This window comes from Sebastes fasciatus, chromosome 6, assembly GCF_043250625.1.
Source record: "Sebastes fasciatus isolate fSebFas1 chromosome 6, fSebFas1.pri, whole genome shotgun sequence".
NCBI lineage: Eukaryota > Metazoa > Chordata > Actinopteri > Perciformes > Sebastidae > Sebastes > Sebastes fasciatus.
In genome coordinates, this window is record NC_133800.1 from 35910325 (window position 1) to 35937178 (window position 26854).

The 26854-nt window shown below is 43.9% G+C and overlaps 1 protein-coding gene and 1 pseudogene across 1 annotated transcript; one reads left to right on the plus strand and one right to left on the minus strand.

Annotated features, from left to right (window-relative positions):
• Positions 1-1794: 1794 nt before the first annotated feature.
• On the minus strand, positions 1795-4498 carry LOC141769971 (b(0,+)-type amino acid transporter 1 pseudogene; annotated as a pseudogene).
• A 15626-nt stretch (positions 4499-20124) lies between these two features.
• fam163b (family with sequence similarity 163 member B) lies at positions 20125-26090 on the plus strand. Its single transcript, XM_074639869.1, has 2 exons — positions 20125-20680; positions 23281-26090. Exons 1-2 carry the CDS (start codon positions 20588-20590, stop codon positions 23722-23724), a joined length of 537 nt encoding a protein of 178 aa, XP_074495970.1. The 5' UTR covers positions 20125-20587; the 3' UTR covers positions 23725-26090.
• The last annotated feature ends 764 nt before the right edge of the window (positions 26091-26854 follow it).

Here is a 26854-nt window from a genome sequence, read left to right on the forward strand (position 1 = left end):
CTCAGAGCCACCGTCCGTGCAAACGTCATCATCCAAAATGGCATCTGATGAACCAGCCCGGTCGCACAAAAAGGCGTATAAATGCCACGATAATGCGCAAGGCGTTTAGCGTGCAGTAAGTACGCCTTTCTTGATTTCCATGTGTCTTTTGTACGTATATACGCCATGTATCCTACTGACTGCAATGTAAACGCATCCGCGTATAAATGCAAGAGTTAGTGACGTAGAATTAAAAGCAAGAAAGACCGTGGCGGGCGAGTGGGCGAGACGCGTGTTAGAGACCATTGTTGGTGTTTTGTTTTGTAAATAACGTTAGTTACGTTTGTCGACGTTTTCCGTAGTTGTTTCCGTACGTGTTTTACTTAGTTTACTTACAATGATGTTTTCCCTTTACCCTAACTAAGCGGTTTTCTTGCCTAAACCTAGGCGAAAGAGCGTCTTACAAATGACACGCAAAAATACTAAAATGTAATGTCGTGGTATTTATAGATGTTTTTATGTTGTTTTCCCCTCAGGGACAATAAAGTTTACTCTACTCTCTCAACCCTGTCTCCTAAAAAATGACATTATGATCGCAGTTTTAAACAGTTTTGAACATGTGGTCAACGTTGTAAATTGAAACAAAACAAAAAACTCAACAAAACTACTTGGTTAGGTTTAGTAAAACGTCATGGTTTGTTACGTTATTAAGCTACAGGCATTAATTAAAATGAGTGAACGTTGACTTTTAGTTTCACACAGGACACAAACAGCGGTCTCTTAGTCTTGTGTTTGTTTGATAAGATAAGATGAGTCTGTTATTTTCCTTCAGTTTATCCATCCACTCTCATCTTCCCATTGACTTTACAGGTAACCCTTAAAAGGTGCAATGTGTAAGATCTGAGGCCTGTACTACGAAGCGAGTTCAACATACCCGGGGTATCTTCACGCTATCTGGTTTAACTAACCCTAACAAACGAGATCCCGCTAAAGCGGTCCCACGACGCTGGTTATCAACTCGGTAAATCAACCCAGGGGTTTCTCAGTCTGGGTATGAGCGTGTTCACATGAAAGGGGCGGAGTTTGCAACATCTGACCAATCACAGACATGGACAAGTCTACTGTCAGCAGAGCGGCACATTATACAAAACCGAGAGCGAACTATAATATTAGACAAATACGAAGAAGTTTAACACATAATCCAGACTAAAATGAACACAGTTGAAGCTGCCAAATGCAAGAAGGACAGCTGGCGAAAGAAAAAATGATCGACGTAAATGCATTAAATTATCAGATTAAATCTGAAGTTACCTCGCTAACCCCACATCCTGCTTCGTAATACCTTTACAGGTTTAAAACATTCAAAAAATGAACGAACATTATCAACCGAATGTGGAGAGGTCGCAGTGTTCACTTTATGTCTTTCTTTTGCTGGAATCACAGATTGATTATTGTTTAACCACCAGCTAACACAGTGCAGCATCGTTCCAATACATTCCAGTGTGAACGATAAGAGTGAGAGCATTATTGAATAATGCGCAAACATCACTGAAGAAACCAACGATGTTTTAGTGTACAACCAAAGGGGCAACATAAATAAACATGTTTCCACATCTTGTGGCATGATCTCCACTGAGCCTTCCTGTTGTCTCTATGTAAAATGTTAACCCCTTCCCTTTGCTCAAGTACAGATTCATTAATATATAAAAGTGATCTTTGGCCCAGTATTGCACATTAAAAAATGAATGTTTAACACAGTTGCTTAATGATTTCTACAGTCTAAGATGCTGGTTATATTCATGAAGGAAGTTGTGGTCTTTGTCAGTGATTTATTTCTTGGAGAGAGACATCATGAGAAACTCTTAAACTCCTCCACGCCTTTATTCTAAATATCTAACCATATATCAAAGTGAATTGTTAATACAGCAGAGGTATTCCTATAGGACACACTCTGGAAACGATTTCATCTTCCACTTGTACGCAGGTTCATGAACACAGTGCAGCCCCTTTTTACTTTTGTCATGCAGCTATTCAAGCGGCCCAGTCGCACAGCAGTTCATGAAATAGTCATGAAATTGAATGTATTCGTTCGCGTACGTAAACACAAATTTCACATTTTGTTTTCGTGATGGTCAGCACAAAATCAATTGTGATCCGGGAAGTATAGAGAGCGGTGAACGCCATGTAGGGAGGAGGTCGGGCTGGACGGATGGATCCAAAAACACAAGACTTTAACCCAGGAGCCCGCTGTTCGTGCTCCGTGAGAAACCACAAGTCAAAGTTGAATTATTTGTCACGTAACTTCCGTATTTAAGTTACACCACTTCCGGTGTTATTTTCACCCAACTTAAGTTACAGCACTTCCAGTGTTATCTAAATCCAAACCACAATCTTTTCCTGAACCGAACTAAGTAGTTTTGTCGCCTAAGCCTAACCAAGCCGATATTTTCCTAAACCTAAATAAGTAGTTTTTGTCACTTAACTTCCATACTTCAGTTAAAACACTTCTGGTGTTGTCTAAATCCAAATTGCAATCTTTTCCTAAACCTAACAAAGTAGTTTTTGTTGCCTAAGCCTAACCAAGTCGACCTATTCCTAAAGTAGTTTTATTTTGAAAAGACTGGATCTGGACAGGTGCGTCACGTGTTGCTGAACATTCGTATGAAAACACACGGAAAATACGTTGTTGAAAGTCTTGCGGAGCGTCACGAAAAAAAAGGGAAATTTGTGTCTATGTACACAAATCAAATAGATTACATGTTGTGACTATTTCATGAACTGCTGTGAGACTGTGTTGATTCAACAGAGGTGAGCTCTGATTTTTGGCTCTGATCCACTCTGGGCACCAACCCCGCTCTCTCCAAATCCAGCCTCGACACGTTTCATGACAAGCAGCATCAGTTGACCCGGGCGTCACTTTTGTCCCTCCTCATTCAGTTTTCTCCGGAGGAACGACTTCCATCAGCAGCTGGAGATGCATCGTGATGGGCCTCATGAGTTTGCGAGCCCAGTTGACCTTCCGGTGGACGAAAGGGTAGTAGAAGAGAAGTCCACTGAAGATGAAGATGGTACAGTAGAGGTACTCCAGGTCCGGCTTATCAATGATGGGAGCCAGGACTAAGTAGCAGGACACCAGGACCATTAGGCCCGGTATGACAATTGGCACCTTTACTGGTCGATGGAGCTCCTTCCTGGTGAAACGCATGACTATGACAGCCAGCGCCGTCAGACCGTAAAACACCCACTGAGTGAAGCTGAAGTAGTTAATGAGGGTGTTGATGTCTGCTGGGATAATATAGAAAATAGCCAACATACCATTGAATATGAGAGCAGGCGCCGGAGTGTAGCGCTTCAAGCTGATATAGGATAAGATTTTAATCATGTGACCCTCTCGGCCAGCTACGTAGGCCAGTCTGCCGGCGGAGAAGAAGTTTCCATTGGCAGCGCCGAACGTAGAGAAGACGACAAAGAGAGGAACGACCCAAGAGAGCGGGTAAAGGACTCGGTCTCCGAAGGTCACGGCGACAGCCGGAGACAACAGCAGTTCAGCGGGCGTCATAACAGTGAAGTAAGCGACGTTGACCAACACGTAGCTCACCGATACTAAAGGGATGGCGATGATGATGGCCAGTGGCAAGTTCCTGAACGGGTTTTTCAGCTCTTCTGTAACGAAATTCAGTTGATTCCATCCATCGTAAGCCCAAAGCCCGTTATAAAACGCAAGTCCGATTGCTCCAACAGACGACGATGTGCCATCGAATGCGTTCGACAGATTCTCAGTGTTTCCTCGCGCCAACATAACCATGCCGGCTACCACTATGACGAGAATGATGAAAAGTTTGGCGACGGTGAAGAAGTTCTGCATGTAGCTCGACAATCTGACGCTCAAACAGTTGACGATGACGATCACGAACGTGGCCGCCGCCGCCACACACTTGATGACGACGAGAGGAGGAGTGCAGCCGGGGTAGAAAGGAGCGGCGGCGTATTCTGCAAAGCTCAGAACGATGATGGCGGAGGAAGAGGGCTTCAGCACCATGATCGTGGCCCAGGAGTAAAGGTAGGCTAGGAGCGAGCCGAAAGCCTCCATTAAATACGAATACTCTGCCCCCGATTTGGTGATCATGGTGCCGAGCTCAGCGTAGCACAGCGCTCCCAGGGTGGCTAACACGCCGCAGGCCGCCCAGATGAGGAGGCAGGGGCCCACAGCTCCGGAGTGCAGCAAGACAGCCTTCGGAGAGATGAAGATGCCCGAGCCGATCATGGTCCCCACGATCAGACAGATGCCACTAAACAGACCAACATCTTGTTGAAGCACTGTCGCCTTCTTGTCTTTAGTCACCACACTGTGGCCGGTAGAGCCGTTCTGCGACTCCTTCCTCTTCCTGATGCTGCCTTCATCCATTTCAGTATATCACAATAGTCCCCCTCAGTAATGCTCCATGAACCTGTTGTTGTTTCAAGCCCAGCAGGTGCAGTGATGTGAACCACCCACTAATGATACTGGGCCAAGTTAAATAAAAGGAGAGCAGGAATGAAAACCTGAGGCTCGCTGTGACTGAGCGCACTCCTCCAGTGGGAGTAAACCCAGATCTGATTGGACATCCTGGATCGCCCTCGCCGGACGTCCTTCACAATGCTTCTTTGATAAGGATATATGACACCCCCGGCATGTGTGTTACAGTCCCTTTCTACTCTGCCTCTCTTCAAAAGTCTCTTTCTGTCAGACAACCAAAAAATGTCACGCTGTAATGTTTTCCTTTCTGTTATATAAATATATATATTTAATCGCAATTAATTGCATGATTGTCCATATTTAATCCTGATTAATCGCAAATTAATAGCAATATCTGTTCAAAATGTACCTTAAAAGGGAGATTTGTCAAGTATTTAATACTCTTATCAACATGGGAGTGGGCAAATATGCTCACTTTATGCAAATGTATGTATATATTTATATTATTATTGGTTGTACTCTCCCTCATTGTTGGACCATGTTCAACCAAAATGGCTTGAATCTCATCAGAGATTAAGTACTTAAGTTACAGCACTTCTGGAGTTATTTTAACCCAAACAGCAATCTTTTCCTAAACCTAACTAAGTAGTTTATGGCATGTAACTTCCATGCTTATGTTACATCACTTCCAGTGTTAATTTCACCCTGAACGCGATCTTTTCTTAAAGCTAACTAAGTATCTTTTGTCACGTGACTTCCGAAATTAAGTTGCGCCAAACCGCGATCTTTTCCTAAACCTAACTAAATAGTTTGTTGCCTAAGCCTAACCAACTCGATCTTTTCCTAAACCTAACTAAGTAGTTTTGTTGCCTAAGCCTAACCAAGTCAATATTTTCCGAAACCTAACTAAGTAGTTTTTGTCACGTAACCTCCGTACTTAAGTTACGTCACTTCCAGTGTCATTTTAACCCAAACCGCCACCTTTCCCTAAACCTAAGTGAAGTAGTTACTCCATCCTCCTCCTCTTCCTCTCACTCCTCTGATTGCTAATTGAACAATTGTGCAACGTGTGTTTGTCAATGTGAGGAGTCCGAGTGGATAAACTGAAGTTTAGCATTTTGAATAGCAGTGTGTTACATGTGAACACACGTGAGATTTTATTCATGAAAATCGTGCCAAATGTAGAGAATTGTGTGGTTTAGGACAACAATCTGAGTGTAAAGCAGCATGTGTGTTTGTATTTAGCAGAACTGGTTCGGGGGGGTTGGTACCTGAGTGTCAGGTTGTGGTCATTGTGTCTCAAGTACAAGTGTTTGTGTGTAAACTATAGAGAAAAACTGTAATCACGTTGAAGGTACAGGGTCCATGTTGTTAAATGTTAACAGCAACTGTAATCCTCTTCATGGTTTCTGTCCATCGGTTAAAGACTGAGATTCAATGGGCAGAACCAACTGAAAAAAAGACTTTACTGGAAGAATAAAGACGATTAAATTCACTGTTTGACTGTGAATCCAACCGGACTTTGTTCCCGTGGTTAGTTGGGACAGACAGTGTTACTGTCAGTATGTTGCTGTGATTCAGACCTGCAGGCCGGTCTGTCAGGAGGACTGACTTAACTGAGACTGAATGCCAGAAGCTGGAGGAGTCATCTCTGCTAAAAACAGACAGTTTTTAATGAGACGTGTCTGTGTTGTACTTTATGCTTTATGTCACTCTGATTCACTGCACAGAGGAGACTGGAACGCTCCATGTGTCGTGGGCTTTACTGTCCATTTGAATGAACTGCATGTGAAACGTTGTTGTTGCTTTTGGTGTTTTCTGTCCAGTGATCATTCATTGCTGAACTGATTGTGTTCGTCCTGATGAAATTAAATTATATAGAAACATCTCTTTTCAGTAACAACTGTGGATTAAACGTAACACATGAAGTCATTTCTGCAGCTCTTAGACTAGACAAGTGTGCAAAAATATTTCAGTTTGATATCTTGTGATTGTGCGCAGCACGGCGTTGCTGCTGCACGGCACGGCACGGCGTTGCTGCTGCACGGCACGGCACGGCGGTGCTGCTGCACGGCACGGCACGGCGGTGCTGCTGCACGGCACGGCGGTGCTGCTGCATGGCGACCTTGCTGTGTCGCCTCACAGCAAGAGGGTCGCAGGTTTGAATCCGGCTTGGGGCCCGTCTGTGTGGAGTTTGCATGTTCTCCCCGTGTTAGCGTGGGTTTTCTCCGCGTTCCCAGGTTTCCTCCCACAGTCCAAAGACATGCAGGTTAATTGTTGACTATAAATTGCCCGTAGGTGTGAATGAGAGCGTGAATGTGGGTGTACCCTGCTTAGCCTTCGCCCAATGTCAGCTGGGAGATTGTCAAGTATTTAATACTCTTAACAACATGGGAGTGGACAAATATGCTGCTTTATGCAAATGTATGTATATATTTATTATTGTAAATCAATTAACAACACAAAACAATGACAGATATTGTCCAGAAACCCTCACAGGTACTGCATTTAGCATAAAACAATATGCTCCAATCATAACATGGCAAACTGCAGCCCAACAGGCAACAACAGCTGTCAGTGTGTCAGTGTGCTGACTTGACTATGACTTGCCCCAAACTGCATATGATTATCATAAAGTGGTATCATGTCTGTGATTGTGCAATCATTTCATTGTTATCTTGGGAAAACAAATGGATGCCTTTTGGATTTAAATCACTAACTAAGGAAGGTTTATATTACAGCAGTGATGGTCTTTATGTGGCAGCTCGTCAGCTTCTGTATGGAGGAAACAGCCTCATCTCTCTGATTGAAGTGAAGCTCACCTCTCAGCGATCCCAACCCCGAGTTCAAAGTTTTATGGCCCCCCAGCATCCAGGATCTCAGCCTTACAGCGCCACAAATCAACGGCCACTCCGGCCGGAGAGTTTAGTGGTTTATATCTATCGAGGCGTATCGAGCCGCTGTTTTTATCCCCGGCTATCTCATCTGATGGATAAACGGTTATTGCTGTAATTATGGGAGAAATGCCCCGAAGCAACCAGCAGAGGCTCCAGAGCCGGTCACTGCAGCGGTGCCACCCTGCAACAACGAACACATTTAACAAAATGTCAGTCTCACATATTAGAAGAATTTTCCGAAAACCAAATAACTACACAGCACATTTTCCACCGTCCAAGTGATGATCTTCATTAGATATTTGTCCACTCATTCAGCCTAGTTTGGCTCTACAGAGGCTGGTGAAATCTTTCAAATGTTGCATCAATTCTGATGAGTGATAACTGTTGAGAAAGTTTATTACAACACCCAAAGAGATACATTAACCCTCTGAGACCCACAATAGACCCGTTGTTGTCATTTTTATGGGGGTCTAGGGGGTCTTTAGGGGGAGATAGCAGGTCAACAGTAGATGTCACATAGAAGTGGTGTTCATCATCTGAAAGCTGAGAACCTGGAGATTCATTTGAGATGCAGCTCAGCACTGTGTGTCAAGTTGTGCTACAATGAAATGGCTCCTATGGGGACTAACATCATCACACATGAATATAGTTGGGCTCAATGGATCCACCAGAGTCTCAGCTTTACAGTGAGACCCAATGTATGTGATTCAAGACTGTTTAGGGACCCCAGTATGCAGAAATAATCAAACACACCACTTTAGAAAAGGAGACAATAACAAATTCATACTACATGCAAACAAAATTCTTGCATGTGATAATCATAAAGTGGGCATGTCTGTAAAGGGGAGACTCGTGGGTACCCATAGAGGTCAAGGGACCCCTTTGAAAATGGCCATGACAGTTTTTCCTCGCCAAAATCTAGCGCAAATTTGGAGTGTTATTTAACCTCCTTCATGACAAGCCAGCACAACATGGCTGGTACCAATGGATCATAAAACTGAGCCCGCTTGCGGCTGCGAATTGCAAATTTCTTTATTTATTTTGTCTGTTTTTCATATTCTTTGTCTGAATAAAAGTGTAAAAACTGAATAAATAATTGTTTTAAAAGTGTGGTTTGATCTAATGAAAATAGTTTAATGATAAGTAAGACTGCTCCGTTACGTTCCAGGTCCAGCCCCAGGTGTATACATGCTTCAGCTTGTTTGTGGTGGTGCTGCAGTTGTAAACAGACTTTGTGCAGAAAGCCGCAGGGAGATGGAAACATCCTGTTGGCCCGCCGGCTCACTCAGTGGTGGCCATGTTCTGGATGATGTTCTGACTGAGAGAACAAGAGCTCAGATCAGTCAGAGCGAGGCGGCGTGTTGTCAGGATGTCAGAGATACAAACGGAGGAACGATGGCATCTGGTGGGTATCATGATGATGTCGTGTCACATTAGGGATTCTGCAGGCTCCTCTGTGCCAGTCAGGATTATGAACTGGAGTGGAACAAATGCTGGAGGACACAGATCTTCGTCTGCTTGAGAAGAAAGAGGAAGCAAAGCAGAAAAGAGAAGAGACCAAAGAGGAGAGAAACTACATAGTGTACATTTACACTCAGTGACCAGAGGAATAGAAACCTGCTGCTGAAACTGACCCGTCCTTCCCATCGGCAAAAGTGTTCAGTTGGGCCGACACGTTCTCATCTCAACTAGTCACATACTGACGTTTTGTCAGACCGCTCGGCGTCACTTTTTCCACATCAACACGTGCTTAATGTTGTGAATTTAACAAAAACAACCTGCTTAGGTTTAGGCAACAAAACCACTTTGTTGTCACATGGTTGGGCTTAAAATTACTACATCTGTACTGTGAAAATGTGACTTGACATTGTGAACACGGGACACAAACAGCGGTCTCCTGGATGAAAGTCTTGTGTTTGTTTGGGATGTCCCGTGTCACGATATTGCAGGTTCTCTCTGACCAATCAGCGTGTGTGCCGTGTTTTAACTCCACCTTCTAGTATCGGCTCAGCTTGCTTGGAACCTCAACCAAGGGGGTACCAAAAATAGTACCAGGTATCAGATACTGTCCACAGCTTTGGACAACCAACCAAAACCAATAAACCTAAAAAGAACAGTTTCAAGCGAGTCGAGCCGTGCCGTACCACGCAGTGGAATTGAGGCCAGAATGTAACGTCTCCTTTGCTTGTCCTGCACGACACGTCAACAAAAATATACATGGTTAGCCTAGCTTAGTATAAAGACTGGAAGCGGGAGGAGACAGATAGCTTAGCTCTGTCCAAGGTGGATTATTATAAAGGGCAACAAAAAAAGCAGGAACAGAATCAGGTACAGGTACAGCTCAGGCTGGTTCAGGTTCAGATGGCTGGAAAGCAAAGGCACAAGCAGCACTGACTGTCTGGCAGGTAATGAATGGAAACTGGATGGTTATACTGTTAACTGGAGGGATGACGAGGGAAAGAGGAAACATGTGAGCAGGTGGGAGTGAAAAGGGTCACTGCAGGGCAGGGGGTGGGAGTCAGGTGATGAGTGGGACAGGTAGAAAAGTCTTAGGTGGACAGGTAGGACAGAGAAGCAGACAATTTGACACCTGGATCTATTTCTTGACAACCTAAAGTTTATGTTTCCACTCAGTGCTTCTGTGCAGCGTCTCTGGCTGTAACATGGGTTTCCAGATACTGTCGGTGAGCCCAGGTTTTGGTTTTGGTCTCTGTCCATCCGATAGTTGTTGAGGTATTTTAGTCTGGATTGAAATGACAGACCGTAACATATAGAGCCGTACTGCTAGCATGGCTTACACTTATACTGCAACACTTATCCTCCGGATGCATCATCCAAAGGTGAAAAAGTACCTTTTAAAATATTTATTTTAGTACATATTTTTGAGATTTCTACAACCTTTGTTTTTCTAACGCGTTTGATGCAGGGTCAAAAAATGTCTCCTTTAATTATTTGATGTTGCGTATGCTGCTGAAAACACCTTTCACAGACTGCGATTTAAATAGAAAGCTGTCGCTCCTCTCTGTAAAAGCTCCGTCTGACAGTGAACGCATCGTCTGTACGGGACTCTGCCTCATCAGTGCTGACCTGTTACCTGACCTTGCCAGGTGTAGACTGTACGCCCCCCCACTGTAAGAGAATCCATTGGGCCTGATGTGGGAATCAATGCTAAGTGGATGACTTACAGTGAGACCCTGTTTGTCTTATTGAGCGATGTCATTGGACGGAGGAAGAGGAGGAGGAGGGGTGACGAAGAGAACAATGAGCTGCTGATTTACCATTTAAAGAATATGTGGACCACAGACAGCCTCCACTTTATAAATTTACATTTACGAAAAATGAGGAATAACTTTTTCGTAAGATATCATACGAACCGTTGCGATACTAAATCTGTGGATTTGTCTTTTAACAGTGGTAAAGTCCCCTTTTTGTCTGGACCGCAGAGGCTCAACCCTACAAACGCAAAACTCTGTCACTGACTGAGTGATGAAGTTACACGACTGGTCGGCCGAGTGTTGGAGTTTCCTCATCGGCCGTTGCTCTTTCAAAATAAAAAGGCGGGGAACAATCCTTCATGCAAATGAGCACGTCCAGCGCGACGCGTCCGACTCACAGAAACTTGGACCAAGCTGTCAAACTCGGCGATCTCGTTCGGTGGATTGTTTAGACGGAATAAAGAGTTTACAAGCGGGCCGCCATGTTGTTTCAGAAAATCAGGGACCAATCAGGTGCATGCCATGGTGGGGTGCGTCACTGCTTGAACGGCCAGTTGAGTCAATGAATGTAAGTGAAAGTCAATTGTTCGTTCCAGCGCCCAGCAGCAGAGCTATGCTTCCGCCATCTTGGACTGAAAGAGACTACCAGACGCCAGTAAAGCGTCCGCCTACAAAGTGACGTACAAAAGTAAAACTGAATTATTTCTATTCTATTGTCATATTCTACCAAAATGGCCTGTGTTGGACAATAAAATATTATATAATATAATAAGCGTTTTCAGTCCAAATGGCGGCAGCGGCACTTGTAAACACCAACACCGAAGTTTGGTCTCTTTGCTTCTCTACTCTTTGGTTGAGTGGAGCAGCGCGTCCCCTAGTGTCCTCGCCGGACCTGGTGGTCATGTACCGCTGGATTTAACATTATAGACATGACCAATGACTATTAGTGGAACAATTTAGCCGCAAATTCACAGACTGACCGTTCACGGTTTCAGACATGTACTCGGTTTGGACCGAGTCTTTTTTTAATCTGTTTATGTACAACTTTTTATCATTTTTTCAACTTCCTCAAACTTTGTCCACTAGTGAAGCCGACTCTTGTTTCCCTGCTAAGACTTAATAAAAGTCACCGTGTCCGACGGTGTCAGTGAAGTTCTGCAGGTTTGACCCGTAAATCTGTTTTTTGCAGCTTCCTGCCGGAGTGGCTGGAGGCTGAAGAGTTGAAGCACAGCAGGAGAGAAAAGAGAAATAACCTCTAACGTCTCCACTCATTAATATTACACGCTCTTGTCTGTACAATACGGTGGAATCTCAGCCTGCTCTAAATAATTCACTCGGTAAAAATCTTTTCTTTTTCTCGGCCGCCCTCAAACTCGTCTTTTTCTCTGTGCTGCAGCTCAAAGTGGAGCGATGGAGGAGAGAGAGGAGAGGAGACGGTGAACAGAGAGTTACCGATACTCATTTCATTGATTCAGGGTTCGTCCAGTCAGAGGTTTCTTCTTAAAAACAGATACAGAAAAGTCTGATATTAAATATATAAAGATTTAAGGCACACCAAGTCTGTATTGTTTGACCAAAATGGTCACGAGTTTAAAAACAAATACGACCTCACGTTGTGTCATTAAAGTTTTCGGAACAGGTTCGAATTTCTGCGTTTTCTTAGCATCCGCCAAAAGGCAAAAGAGGGTTGTTTGACCACTCAGAGCCACCGTCTGTGCAAAGATTGTTATCCATAATCCATTGTGCGTTTCTGCAAGCGTGATACGAGGCTGATATGAAACTATTTATGAAACGCATTTTTTGTTCAGAAACGTCACCATTCAATGTCGCTGTGGTTTGCAGAGACGTCCAATGCCGTAATTTTTTCTAGTGACTGGGTTGAACTCCTACGTTTGTACAGTGAAAATGACACTGAACGTTGTGAACAGGGGACACGAACAGCGTGAAATCAATTTGTGTGTAATTAACGCAATCGTGAACCAAGAAGTATAAATGGCGGCGAACGCCGCATAGGGGGGAGGTCGGGGTGCATGTGTGGATCAAAAAATACAGGACTTTGGCCCAGGAGATACGCTGTTCATGTCCCGTGTGAAACCAGAAGTCAATGTTGATTTATTTGTCACGTAACTTCCGTATTTAAGTTACAACAATTCCATAATTATTTTAACCCAAACCACGATATTTTCCTAAAGCTAACTAAGTAGTTTGTTGCCTAATCCTAATCATGTTGAAGACTAACTTTCTTTCCTAAACCTAAGGAAATTGTTTCCTGTGAAGATGGAAGTTTATTTTGAAAAGACTGTTTGCATGTAACTAGGGGAAATTGACACGTGTTGCTGGACATTCGTAGGAAAACGAATGAAAAAGAATGAATAACTTTTCCGTAGGATATCATACGAACCGTATGAACCGAGAATACGTGGCGGTGTTTGCAGGTGGGAAGCCAGTGAGGGATGATGCTTGTTTTATTGCACTAGCAGTTTGTACTGGTTGGATGGAACAAGGAGCAACCTCCCAAATGTTATACCCTCCCAGAGCAGTTTTAATAAGAGAGAGAAAAGCGCCCTCCTGGATGCCCTATGGAAGATAAAATGTGATAAAGTATGTTCCAAAAATATGTTAAATTAGGACAGTGCAATATGTTAAATTAGGACAGTGCAATATGTTAAATTAGGACAGTGCATTATGTTAAATAGGGACAGTGCAATATGTTAAATTAGGACAGTGCATTATGTTAAATAGGGACAGTGCAATATGTTAAATTAGGACAGTGCATTATGTTAAATAGGGACAGTGCATTATGTTAAATAGGGACAGTGCAATATGTTAAATAGGGACAGTGCATTATGTTAAATAGGGACAGTGCATTATGTTAAATAGGGACAGTGCAATATGTTAAATTAGGACAGTGCAATATGTTGCATCTGTGTAATATTGGACTATTGTCTGTGCAATATGGGCAAGCCGGTAGACGGTGCAGTGAACTACCTGGGTGCAATACCTGCCATGGTGTGTGTGATGGTATGTGCCATTATGTACGTGGACTGTGTTTGTGTTGAAACATCTGTTTCTGTGAAACTGTTTCCATGTCTTGTGTGGAAGGAAAAAATTCCCCACGTGGACAATAAAAGTAGATCTTATCTTATCTTATCTTATCTTATCTTATCTTATCTTAACTTATCTTATCTTATCTTATCTTATCTTATCTTATCTTATCTTATCTTATCTTATCTTATCTTAACTTATCCTTCAGGTAGTTATTATTTATTTTTTGCAGTGCGCGCTGCTGTGACGCACGGTCCCATCCAGTCAGGTTGCAACACAGACAGGATGAGACCGGATCCGGTGTGCACAACATGAACATACATCTCTTTTCTCCTCACAGCTCGTCCTCCTCTGAGCAAGTTTGGATCATCTGTTTGCTTTTTTTTTTTTTTTCTCAACATTTCGGTTTTATTGGGACTAAAGCCAAAAGAAAAGCTGCGGACCTGGAGAGGAAATATTGCTCCATTTGGGATTCTAATGAACTGGACTTCTTTTCTTTCTTTTCTTTTTTTTAAATCTGCAACCTCCTCGGAAGCAGACACTTCAATTAATGGAACATTAATAGAGGAAACAACGAGGGAAACAAATCTTTAAGAAGTTAAAAGTTTTGTGGGACGAAGGACGCACTGCAGGTTGAGAAATTACAGAAGACATGTGAAGACAAATCTGCCTCTCAGACGCACCGGGACAAACCTCTGCTCCTCGTTCTTCCAGGTCAGGTGTGTGTGTGTGTGTGTGTGTGTGTGTGTGTGTGTGTGTGTGGATGTAAAACGCTGCTGTTAGCTGACAGTTGCAGGTTTGGTTCCACATCTCCTCCCAGAGCTGCAGGTGCTGCAAGGAGAGACGCCATGGGACGATCCAGATCCTAATGTGATGGGTAAGATGATCAGCTGTTTATCTGGAAGTGTCTGTGCGTTTTAGTGCACTAAGACGCACAGAGGTTTGTGCCATGGATAACCTGAGTTACGCGCTAGAAGGCTCTGCGTAAATAAGATAAGATAAGATAAGATAAGATGAACCTTTATTAATCCCTGGAGGGAAATCCAGGTGTCAGAGCAGCAACATCAGCAAACAGAGTGAAATCCAGGAGAGGTATAAAGGTATACAAAAATTATAAAAACAATAATAGAGATATAAAAGATCCAGAGTGAATGGGTGAACATAGTGTGTGCAGTCCTTCAATAAATACATGTAGTATGGGCAATAAATAAATGTAATATGTACATATGTGCAGTCTATAAAGTGGTATATAGGATGTATAGTGCGCCAGTGGTTTGAGTCCACGATGGTTGTAGATAGTGCATGTTTAAAGGCAGATAGTGCATGTTTAAAGGTAGATAGGGCATGTTTAAAGGCAGATAGTGCATGTTTAAAGGCAAATAGGGCATGTTTAAAGGTAGATAGGGCATGTTTAAAGGTAGATAGGGCATGTTTAAAGGTAGATAGTGCATGTTTAAAGGCAGATAGTGCATGTTTAAAGGTAGATAGGGCATGTTTAAAGGCAGATAGGGCATGTTTAAAGGTAGATAGTGCATGTTTAAAGGTAGATAGTGCATGTTTAAAGGTAGATAGTGCATGTTTAAAGGCAGATAGTGCATGTTTAAAGTTCTTAAAGTCCTCATAGTTCTCATATGGGGGTCAGGTCTTGGTTGTTGAGCCTGATGGCTACCAGCATGAAGGACTGACCCAGGTGCTTTGTGTTGTGCCGAGGGGGGATGAGTCTGTGGCTGAAGGTGCTCCTCATCTTGACTAGTTCATCATGGAGGTGGTGGGAGGGGTTATCCAGGATGGCGTCCAGCTTCCTCCTCATCCTCCCCTCTGCCACCACCTCCAGATCGTCCAGTTCAGATCCAACCACAGAGCTAGCCTTCCTCACCAGCCTGTTCAGTTTGTTGGCATCCCTTGTGTTGGTGTTACCCCCCCAACATGCCACAGCAAAGAAGAGTACACTGACTACTACAGACTGGTGAAACATCTGCAGCAGCCTATTGCCACAGAAGAGAGTTTTTCAGCCACTAAGATTTTAAAAATGTGTAGACTAATGTTTAATCCAGTAAAGTGTCTGTTGCAGTTTCCTTAAGTTGTGGATCATTTCAATCTATAGTCGCTACTGATTTTACGCACGCAAATCAACAATAGAATTGGAAATAATTTCAGGTCTTAATCGTTAACAGAAACATAATTTCACTCTGGTGTAGTAATTAGTCTTGCACTTCAGTGTGTGTGTGTTTGTGGTGCTGATGTATGAATCCAAACCCACGAAACCTGAGTGAAGGAGGCGGAACGGACAGAATGAACCTAAACGGCCACATATGCGCGTTAAGTTTGCGTAAAAGTGTTCACCATAAACTCCACTGTAAATGCAAAGTTATGTCCACATTGCAAAAATCATGTTTGCAATGTGATGTTTTATAATAACGACATTACATCTATAATCCTGCTCAAATGCTTGTAATCACTCGTGCAGGTTTGCGCAAGTTCCGGTGTCACGTGACTATTCCAAATTGTTTCATATGAGAAGCAGAGAGATTATGTATGATATTCCTATGATAGGAATATCATTTATGATGTGTCTATTCACTTGTGTCTGTATTTGCCAGTATATGAAGGGTTAAAGTCTTCACCACATTGTCAGCAATAAAACTCTGGTGAAGAAACACTGATGGCTTTAATGATTTATTGGTCCTACAAGTAGCCAAATTAAATCTATTTGAGTTTGACTGCTTTTATATGACTTGAGTTTTCTTTAATGGTCGCTCTGGCCCTGACTCAATATAGAATTTATAGTCACCTCATCTATAATTTAACACTCCTGTGAGTGACTAAGGACATTTGGAGTGATATACTGCAGGTATTAAAAAGGTAAAAGTAGCATTAATCCAGATAACAAATGTCATGAATAGAGCAAAAAACAACTACGTGTCTCAGACTTCCTGTCGGCTCTCAGCTCCTAGGCTATTGGTTCCAACTGAAGATGTAAATCTTTAAAAACACCTCACAAATATAAGGTTTAATTTTTAAAAAAGGTTCAGCCCAGTCGCACAGCAGTTTGTCTCGAAATTTAGAGTATTGATTTGTGTACAAAGACACAAATCTCACATTTTTCTCGTGATGGTCAGCACGGACTCAATTCGTATAATAATCCACGTAATTATGAACCGGGAGGTACGAAGAGCAGCGAGCGCCACGTAGGGAGGAAGTCGGGGTGGGTCAAAAAACACAGGCGTTCGTGTCCCGTGTGAAACCTCAAGTTTATTTATTCGTTTTCGTAACTTCAGTACTTTTCCAAGGCAACCGCCGCATCGTAACTACTTCACAGACACAGAGCGGAGAGAGGACCTCAACTCAACAACGCTACCTCATGACAAGTAACCGCGACAGTGCTACTGCAGGGCGGAGCTTTCTCTTCCATTCTCCAGGGAACGTGTGGCGGCGACGCGCTTTGAGTTCAGGCTGGTGCACGCCAAGGGTAGAGTACGAGCAGGGAGGCGTCTGATTGGTTCTTTCTAAGCGGACCACGAGGCAGTGATTGGTAGACGTTTTTACAGGAATACAGCAGCTACAGATGACGGCTCTTTTCAGGTCCTTTTTCAGAGCTCATCAGTAACGGATCGCTGTCGGGGTGTAAAGACCATTTCAACCAATAGAACAGATAGTGTAGACTGGAGAACATCGGCAACCCTTTAAGTTACACCACTTCCAGTGTTATTTAAACCCAAACCACCATCTTTTCCTAAACCTAACTGAGTAGTTTTATTTTGAAAAGACTGGAGCGGAAATTGACACATGCGTCATATTGTTGCTGGACATTCGTAGGAAAACGCACGAAAAATACATCATTGAAAGTCGTCACAAAAAAAAATAAAGTTCATTCTCCAGCTGTAAAAGTCTGTAATCTATACAGCAAATATTTTTTTCTCTATCATTTCAAGTCAACCCAAATTGTGCGTCATCTACGGCCCGGTGCCTTATCCTCTAATTTTGCCGAACCCCCCAGCTCAATAGGCTAGCTACAGATTCTAAATCCCTAAAAAGAAAAGTCTTTGAGTAATTTAATAGAGCGTGGACAGATTCAACAACAACAAAGTAATATTGAAAGAAATTTCCAGAAGAAGCACACTGGCTCTTTGATAGTAAAGGTTGCTGACCCGTCAGTCCGTCGGACTGTGTTGGTTATACAGTAGTGCATTATAAGGGACTATTTCCAGCGGCGGATTAATCCATGTTAGGTGGATGGACGGACGGATGCTGAACTTTGAGTGTGTGTCTGTCCAGTGATGTGTGTGTGTGTGTGTGTGTGTGTGTGTGTGTGTGATGCTGACTGGCTGTGGGTGTAAACGACTCTCTGGCGCTCCCCATGGGGATGCTGATGTCCAGGGCTCCGTCGCCATGGAAACCCAATGCAATAGCCAGTGATGAGTTGATCCTCAGGGTGCTGATGAGAGGGGCGGAGGTCATGGCGGTGTTTTAATCGTGTATCTTAAACTTCTGAGTGGTGAAAAGTTCAAACAACTAACTACCCGGCCGTCAGCTGTCGTCTTTGCGGTGTGTTTTTAAGTGCAACTTAAAAGGCGACGTGAGGCAACGCAACAGTCGTCCTTCATCGGCGCTAGTTTCTTTGCTGTCGGCTCGGTGTGTCTGGGCCTGAAGTCAGTTGACACGGATGTTCGCCGACCACGTTTAATCCAAACATCTGTGCTGTTATTGATAGTAAAAGGTTCGTGTAGCTCCACATGCATCACGGCGTGACGCTCCCACGACGCGACACACTCCTGCCGACCCTCGTCACGCCCACACAGGAAGCAGAGGAGATGATGATGACGATGACTTCACTCCAGTCACATCTCCTCTCACGTGACTCTGCCGCTGTTTTACTATTCATCAGTGCACATTTTTTAAACGCCGCTCCGGTTCCTGCTTCATTGTATTAAACATGAGGGGAAGCTGAATATTAGCGATTCATAATTTAAATTCATTCGTAACATCAGGGATGAGTGATTTCCCTCTTCAGGAGGATATCTGATGAGTATACAACAGTGCAGACGCCCCAGAGGGGGAGTGGGGGGGCTGGTTACATTTCCATCTGTCGTCGCATTAAAAGGTTCAGGAACCTTTGCTGCTGGTGTCCCTTTAGTGTTGGATTTCTCTTTCCACTCGCTAATGCACACTTAATTCTGGTTTGGGACCAGATTTATTGCATAAAACATGAAGAGAAAGTGAATTATAAAACTCTCTCTCTCTCTCAAACAGACTTCTTGACGTGTCCTCATTCACACCTGAAGAAGTGAATGAAGCTTCTCTTTTTCTTCTTCTGGTTAAAACTCATCTCTGTCCTTTATTTATCTCTTCTGTTCTGATCTGCTCTTTCTTGAAAAACTTTCCCAGAGACAGATAAATATCACCTGGATATTCTATAGTAGCCCCGTCTACACGTATATACAGATATTTTCGTCGTCCACACGACCTTGGTTTAACTAAATATCTTCGTCCGCACTCGAACAGAAAAACAACTCCAAACTTTTGTGAAACTATTATTACTCCTTGATGATCCGCCTCGAATGCAAAGTTTTCCATACCCGACTCTTGCTATTTGTCTTCTCAACGAGTCGAGTCGGAGCTAGCGCTGCAGCTGCGCTTGATGCCATCTTTCACGTGTCGTTGTTTTTTTTTCCGTGCAGTTAGGCGTTCTTCTCCTTCCTTCATTTCCAGACGAATATATTTTTTTGTATCCATAATGAGCAGGAGGAAAAACAATAAGCCGTCATAAACGGGGCTGCAGGTTGGAGAGAGCCAAGGTGTTGGCGGAGGTTTGCGCTCTACTTGACTTCCTTATTGTTTAATTGTCAGGTTGCTTTGGGAGCTCTCAGCTGAATGCCTTCAACTAAAAGATACCAAATGTTTAATGGAATGCAGTTGGCAGTTAGTTAATGCTAAAGTTAATGCTAACCATAAACTAGAGGCTTATTTAGATTTGCATCAGGTCTGAACCCCGAGGCCCGTCTGGAGTTTTTCTTCTCAGAGTCAGAACTCATCCAAATCGTGATACCAGTCGTGTTAGAATCAGAGGGAATTACACTTTCCGGGGATATTAATATAGAAGAATCCATAAATCTGCTTAGAAGTAATAGAAACTGATAACTCCAGATCTGCCTCATAATCATCAGGTTTGGAAATGTTCTTCAGGATCACGTTGTTTCCTTTAGTAGTCGTTTCTTGGTTTTTATTCTGATTAAACAAACGAGATCTCACATGTTAATCAGTGAGCTTTAGAGGTGCTGTGCAGAGCCAGCCTGTTTCCTGTCTTTGTGCTAAGCTAAGCTAAACTAAGCTAAGCTGAGCGGCTCCTGGCTGTAGCTTCAGAGGAGCGTGGTGTTGATCTCCTCATCAAATACTTTTGTTTCTTTATTATGCAAACTAACAGGATATGTTTGAGAACAAAAACTCTGCGTAGATCCTCGCCCAGGAGATTCAGCTCAACAGCAAACAAAAGTATTTGATTAATTACAAATTAATATTACTTGCAATGAAACATTTTTCCATTGCCGTGTGGGACGTGTTGCTCTCAAACCTGTTCGGTTTAATTGCATAATAAAGAATCAAAAGTAACTCCATCATTTTCCAGGTTTAGTTCAGGGCAAGACGATTGTTTATTGAAGCCTGCAGAGATCAGTAATGATGCTTCCTGTTTCCTGTTGCTGACGTCCCACATGTGGTCGTTACTGAGAGCATCGGTCACATCCTCCATCCTCAGAGTCACACCTGCTCTAATATTCACACTTCGCTGACCGCAACTTCAGTTTTTTTGTGACTCGGGTTGATTTACTGCGCTCAGCCGTAACAGAGAAAAAACCATCAGCAGGATTTTCAGTAACGGCTGCTGGCGGGAGAAACCAGTCTAAACAAGATGGAGCTGTACAGTAGAGTAGTAAAACATATCTTCTATCCTCCTCCTCCTCCTCTTCCTACCTGCAGGCTGTTGATGGAGAGGATTTCGAATGTCAGCCGGGACAGTGGTCATCGCAGGAGGAATTCTGGCTACAGTCATCTTACTGACCATCGTCGGCGTACTGTGTTTATGTAGGTTGCAGGTAGGACTGTATTACTACTCACTAAATCTATATCCACCATCCTATAGTTTACCTGGTGAACTCCCACATAGTATCTTTTAAATGCTGTTTTCTAGTGTCTCCTCTCTTCAGGCTGAAGCTCCTGTCTCACCACGCTGAAGCTGCTCAGGTGTTTCTATTACACACTGAGTCCAGCTCTAATCAGACAAACTGACACACCTGTGGAGGTTTAAACTAAATGCAGAGAACATAGGAAGACATTTTAATCTTTTTACTTGATATCAACAATTCAGTTTCTCTGAGGCTTTCCCAGTTGATTTTTTACCTTAAAGGGACTATTTGTAACTTTCAGAAATGCTTCTCAACAGCGACACCTGTGGCCGTGAAATCAACGAAAGTCAGCGTCGAGCTCGCGCTTGTGCTCGCTCTAAATGGACATGAACGAGCATCGCTCAAAACAGTGAGGCGACACACGTCAGCTAAAAGCACAATATCACTCTATATTTCAGCTGCTTGGCAGTAATGTTAGCTGACCAGACGAAGGTCTCTCCATGAATCAATGCTGATACTGTGTTTGCTTCTCCTGCCTCAGCGCAGGCTGAAGCAGCGGGGCTCCCCAGCGAGAAACTCGTCTCCCTCCGCCCGCAGCCGGAGAGAGCAGGAAGACACCGGCACCCGGTCGGTAATGAGACGACAACGTTTCTCTCTGCGGAGCCCCGTTACTTCACAAGACACGGGAAACCTCTGTTGGTCTGGAGGAGCTGCAGCAGTTATTTCTGCACAAACGTCCACTGTGCATTCACTAGATATTCTCAGAGCTAAACTAACTCTTCTGCAGTGTGGAGTGAGCGCGCGTTCACGTCTAGAGGTACGCGAGTATGCGAGAACGCGCACGCTGTCTGAGTGAAGGCGAGCAGGCAGAGGAGGAGAGGCAGCGGCCACACGCGAGCGCGCATATGCAATCGCGCATGTGTGCCGACCCGCTACATTTATACGCTTAGAAAGTTACAAACAGTCCCTTTAACCCTCTGAGACCACAATACACCTATTTTAGTTTTTTTCTAGGGGGCTCCAGGGAGTCTTTAGGGGGAGATAGCAGGTCAACAGTAGATGCCACATAAAAGTGGTGAACATCATCTGAAAGCTGGAAACCTGTAGATTAATTTGAGATGCTGCTCAGCACTGTGTGTCAAGTTGTTCTAGTCATAAATCTGTAATAAGCATGAATGAATTATTTAAAATAAATTGAAAAAGCGAAGATCATTGGCCGACCTGTGGTAGCCTCCTTTCAAGCAGCTCACAACAAGAGCATACTCAGACATGCCAACAGCATCTTTTCTGATCCCTCCCATGTTTTAAATGGGGAATATCAACTTCTGCCCTCCAAAAGGCGATGCCTCCAATGAATAATTGTGATGTGTTTTGTTGTTTTGTCTGATGGGTCCTACTTGTCTGTCTGTCTGTGGTAACAGTATGTCTATTGTATGTGTACTTTTTCTCAAATTGAGCTGCCTATGGATGCAAAATGAATTTCAGTGCAAACTGACAATAAAGCTGTATCAAATCGTATCGTATCGTGTCGTATCGTATCGTATAAGGGTTTAGAGCATTATGATAGAAGTATATGATGGTCATCCCCATGCTCTATTATGTCTCATAAGTTGTTGCAGCAATTTCTGTGTTGATACCATTTGTTACACAGATTTGATGCTAAATTTAACCATTTTTTACCACTCAAGAATTCATAAAAAAATGATCACATGTCACATTAAGACACCATTAAGACCTTGAGGAACACCACATGGAGGCGATTGGATGGCAAGCACTTCTGTTGTGTTAACTGTTCCTTTCATTTCAGTTCATCAAAGTTAATTAGAACCTTTTTGGTCGCCTGAAAATGTTCGGTTAAACTCATGGTGCCTTCAAATGAAACTCGTGAGCTTGTGTTTACAACTCGGGAAGTCATGTACAAGTACAGGGTACAAGTCGTGAGAACACCGCTGCTAAGCAACGGCAATATTAACGTTACCGTCGGCGTCTAGAAGCCACAGACACTAATGATTTAGCAAGCTAGCAAGCGGGTAACATAATGCATATGGGCCCAACTGAAGACACCAACAGCTCCACCCTCTCGTGTCAATTCTGGTTGCAAAAAAACTAAATGGCGACGGCCAAAATGCCGAAGTCAAGGCTTCAAAACGGCAATCCACAAACCAATGGGTGACGTCATGATGACTACATCCACTTCTTATATACAGTCTATGGCCGCCACCTCATAAACAGACAATCTCCTGGTTAAAGTCGTGTGTTTGACTCATCCACCCCGACCTCCTCCCTACTCGGACTGTGATTCAAATGTGTTGTGATTAAATTTGCGCGTCCCACCACAACAAAAGGTCCTAAATGGCTTCCCGTTGGCGTTGTTTCCATGGAGCCGGCATGTCATTTTAACACATTACATGCACGTAATACGCTGTTAAGGGTCGTGGTCATTTCATGTATTTCAGTCCAGAGGATGGATGTTTGGATCGTGTCGTTTCAGTCAGTAGCATGTCTTCATATTGTTGTGCATGATGTATGTCGGTGTTAACAAGCTGTCCTCCTCTTGTTGACCGCTCCAGTATTACTGCTGTAAGAGGGAGGAGTCTGAGAAGGGGGAAGAGGAGGAACCAGAGCTCGCCACCATGTCGCCGTCCCGGCCCCTGGCTCTGTCCGCTCCCCCTACGCCTCCGACGCCGGAGCACTACGGCATCGAACCGGAGAACTACCCTCCCACCTTCCTCACCGAGGCCAACGGGCCGGCCAGCTACTCCCCCACGCCGCCGCCGCGCAGGTGCCAGCGCTCGCACGCCTTCTGCCCGTCCTGCGCCCGCTGCTCGATGCCCTTCTACCTGCAGCACCCGGAGAGGCTGTGCAACGGCGGCCGCAGGATCAGCTACAGGACTGTGCAGCAGCAGGATCTGGAGCTGCCCATGGACCTGGCCAGCTTCTACCACAAGCTCAACCTCATCCGATCCGTCACCATGAAGGAGGTGGTCACCCACAGCATCAGCACCGACGTGTAGGAGCAGGCGGGGTGGAGGCGGCGCCGCCCTGCTGGCCTGGAGGAAGGGTGCACTGACTCGGTGCATCAAATTAACATATTATACGTAGAAGTATGCAGCATTGATACCGTGCAACGCTACAACACTGAGGGCTTCTGGGTGATCTCCTGGCAGCCATATTGGAGGTCTACAGCTCTGGATCAACTGCTACGTAAACGTTTGTTTCGGACAGACTTGAACAGACTAATTTTTGTCAGTTTTGACTTAAAACTGATCATTTTGTGACCAATATGTCTGATTTTGTTCTTTAGAAAATTGCTAATTATCTAGTTAACCAATGTTATTTAATTAATGTATGTGTATCGAAGTATAAACAAGACAATTTACAATTTGTCAGTAAATTAAACAAACAATGTTGTTTGTTTGAATGCACCACACACAAGATATCTGCTCTCTCCGCCCGCAGCCGGAGAGAGCAGGAAAACACCAGCACCCGGTCGGTAACGAGACAACAACATAACTCGTTGCAGAGCTTCGTCACTTCACAAGACACGGGAAACCTCTGTTGGTCTGGAGGAGCTGCAGCAGTTATTTCTGCACAAACGTCCCCTGAACATTCACTAGATATTCTCAGAGCTAAACTAACTCTTCTGCAGTGTGGAGTGAGCGCGCGTTCACATCTAGAGGTGGAGCGAGCTGAGCGAGAACACGCGCGCTGTCTGAGTGAAGGCGAGCAGGCAGAGGAGGAGAGATACATAAGGCTCGTCATTTTCGGTTTGAAAATTACCTGAATATTTGTATTTATTTATTTATTTTTTAAAGATGATTGGATAAATGGTTTTTATTATTTATTTATTTATTTTATGTATTACATTTTTTTAAATGTTTTTTTTTTATTGATTTATTTACACGCGAACGCGCATATGCGAGCGTGCATGTGTCCCGACCCGCTACATTTATATGCTTAAAAAGTTACAAACAGTCCCTTTAATGAAGTATGTGAATTGGAACACACTGACGTTGTTGATTTTGGTCTTTTCGTGGGATTTGTTGGTGAGAATAATGTAGAATAACTCCTTTAAGAGTGTTTTAGAGAAGAAACAAAGCCGAGGACAAGTCTGATCCTGAGTCAGTAGCTTCCATTTGGAGACTCAGACTGTCACTGACTTCACCTCCAGTCTCTTTACTTTGTTTCTGTCTCTAGAAATCCATTACTTCTGTGTATATGTGTACTTTTACAGTGTACTTCTAATACCACTTGATTCATTTACGCAGTGGAAAAACATACGAGTGGATGTTCACACAGACGAACTGTTTTATTTGTTGGTGTAGCAACAACTGTACAGTGTTACCCTTTTCACCTTTTATTTCTCCTTCCCTGAACACCTCATCAGAGGCAGATATTATCTTCCAATGCTGTTTTCTAGCTGATCCTCTCTGCAGGCTGAAGCTCCTGTCTCACCACGCTGAAGCTGCTCCGGTGTTTTCACTCATTCTGCCTGATTACAAACCGAGTCCAGCTCCAATGAGACAAACTGAAACTCCTGTGGAGGTTTAAACTAAATGGACAGAACAACTTTTAACTTGATATCAACAATTCAGTTTGTCTGAGGCCGGCAGGTGTCATGGGGGGTTAAAGAACAAATTTATGCACATTAATTAATAAGGGGAGACACTACAGGTGAATAGAGATGAATATGTTATAGTCAGAGGGATCATCACAGATGTGGGCTGCAGGTTCCTGCTCATCAGGAGTCATTGGAGGCTCCTGTGATCAGCCTCAGCTGCTGATAATCAGCCTGGCTGGGAGGCTATATCAGCAGGTTGGCTGCGTGTCTGCAGAGGGTCAACAGCTTCAGTTGGCTCTCTGGGTTTAGTGGGGTTTTGATTGTGCACGTCTTTAGCCTCTGCTTCTCTTTTGTGTTCCCCCTCAGTGACATTTCATTTGGGTCTGATATCTATAGGTTCTGGTAGATTTAGTGGGCGGCTGTGAGGGGTTACATTCCCACAGGGATCCTTTTATTATTGTCTCTGTGTCATGTGCAGTTTATTTTTCTTAGTTTCCCAGTAGTGAGTCCTGTCATTCAGGTTTTTGTTTTTCTGGGGAACATAACATACATCGATCAGCTGTAACATTATGACCACCTGCCTAATATTCAGTAGGTCCCCCTTTCTGCTGCCAAAACAGCCCTGACCCGTGGAGGCATGGACTCCACTAGACCTCTGAAGGTCTGCTGTGGTATCTGGCACCAAGCCGTCAGTAGCAGATCCTTTAAGTCCTGTATAAGTTGCGAGGTGGGGCCTCTGTGGATCGGACTTGTTTGTCCAGCACATCCCACAGATGCTCCATCGGATTCAGATCTGGAGAATTTGGAGGCCGAGTCTCCAACTTGTTGCCGTCCACATTAAGTGAAAGAAAACGTGACTTGTCGGACCGTCCGCCTTCTTCCATTGCTCCGTGGCCCAGTTCTGATGCTCACCACGTGCCCATTGTAGGCGCTTTTGGCGGTGGACACCGGTCAGCACGGGCACCCTGACCGGTCCCCATACGCAACAAACTGCTCCTCACTGTGTGTTCTGACACCTTTCTATCAGAACCAGCATGAACTTTTTCAGCAGTTTGAGCTCCAGTGGCTCTTCTGTTGGATCAGACAACACGGGCCAGCCTTCGCTCCCCACGTGCATCAATGAGCCTCGGGTCTGACCCTGTCGCCGGTTCACCGGTTCTCTTTCCTTGGACCACTTCTGGTCGGTCCTGACCACTGCAGACCGGGAACATCCCACAAGAGCTGCAGTTCTGGAGATGCTCTGACCCAGTCGTCTAGCCAGCACTATCTGGCCCTTGTCAAAGTCGCTCACATCCTTACGCTGGCCCATTTGTTCTGCTTCCAACACAAAGTTCAAAATGTTCACTTGCTGTCTAATATATCCCCCCCACTGCCAGGTGCCATGGTAACCAGATAATCAATGTTATTCACTTCCCCTGTTAGTGGTCTTAATGTTATGGCTGATCAGTGTATATAACTAATAGATATCACCATGAAACTCCCCCAGTTGATTACTGATATTAAGACAATCATTTTTCATATTAACAAGTTTTCTGAAATGTTATATTTAAATTATGCAAATGAGGTATTATCTAATGAATTCA

Coding starts and splice junctions, on each gene's coding strand:
- fam163b (XM_074639869.1), top strand. CDS start 20,588: ATGTCAGCCGGGACAGTGGTCATCGCAGGAGGAATTCTGGCTACAGTC. Junction 20,681..23,280: donor TGTGTTTATGTAGGTTGCAG/GTAGGACTGTAT, acceptor TGACCGCTCCAG/TATTACTGCTGTAAGAGGGA.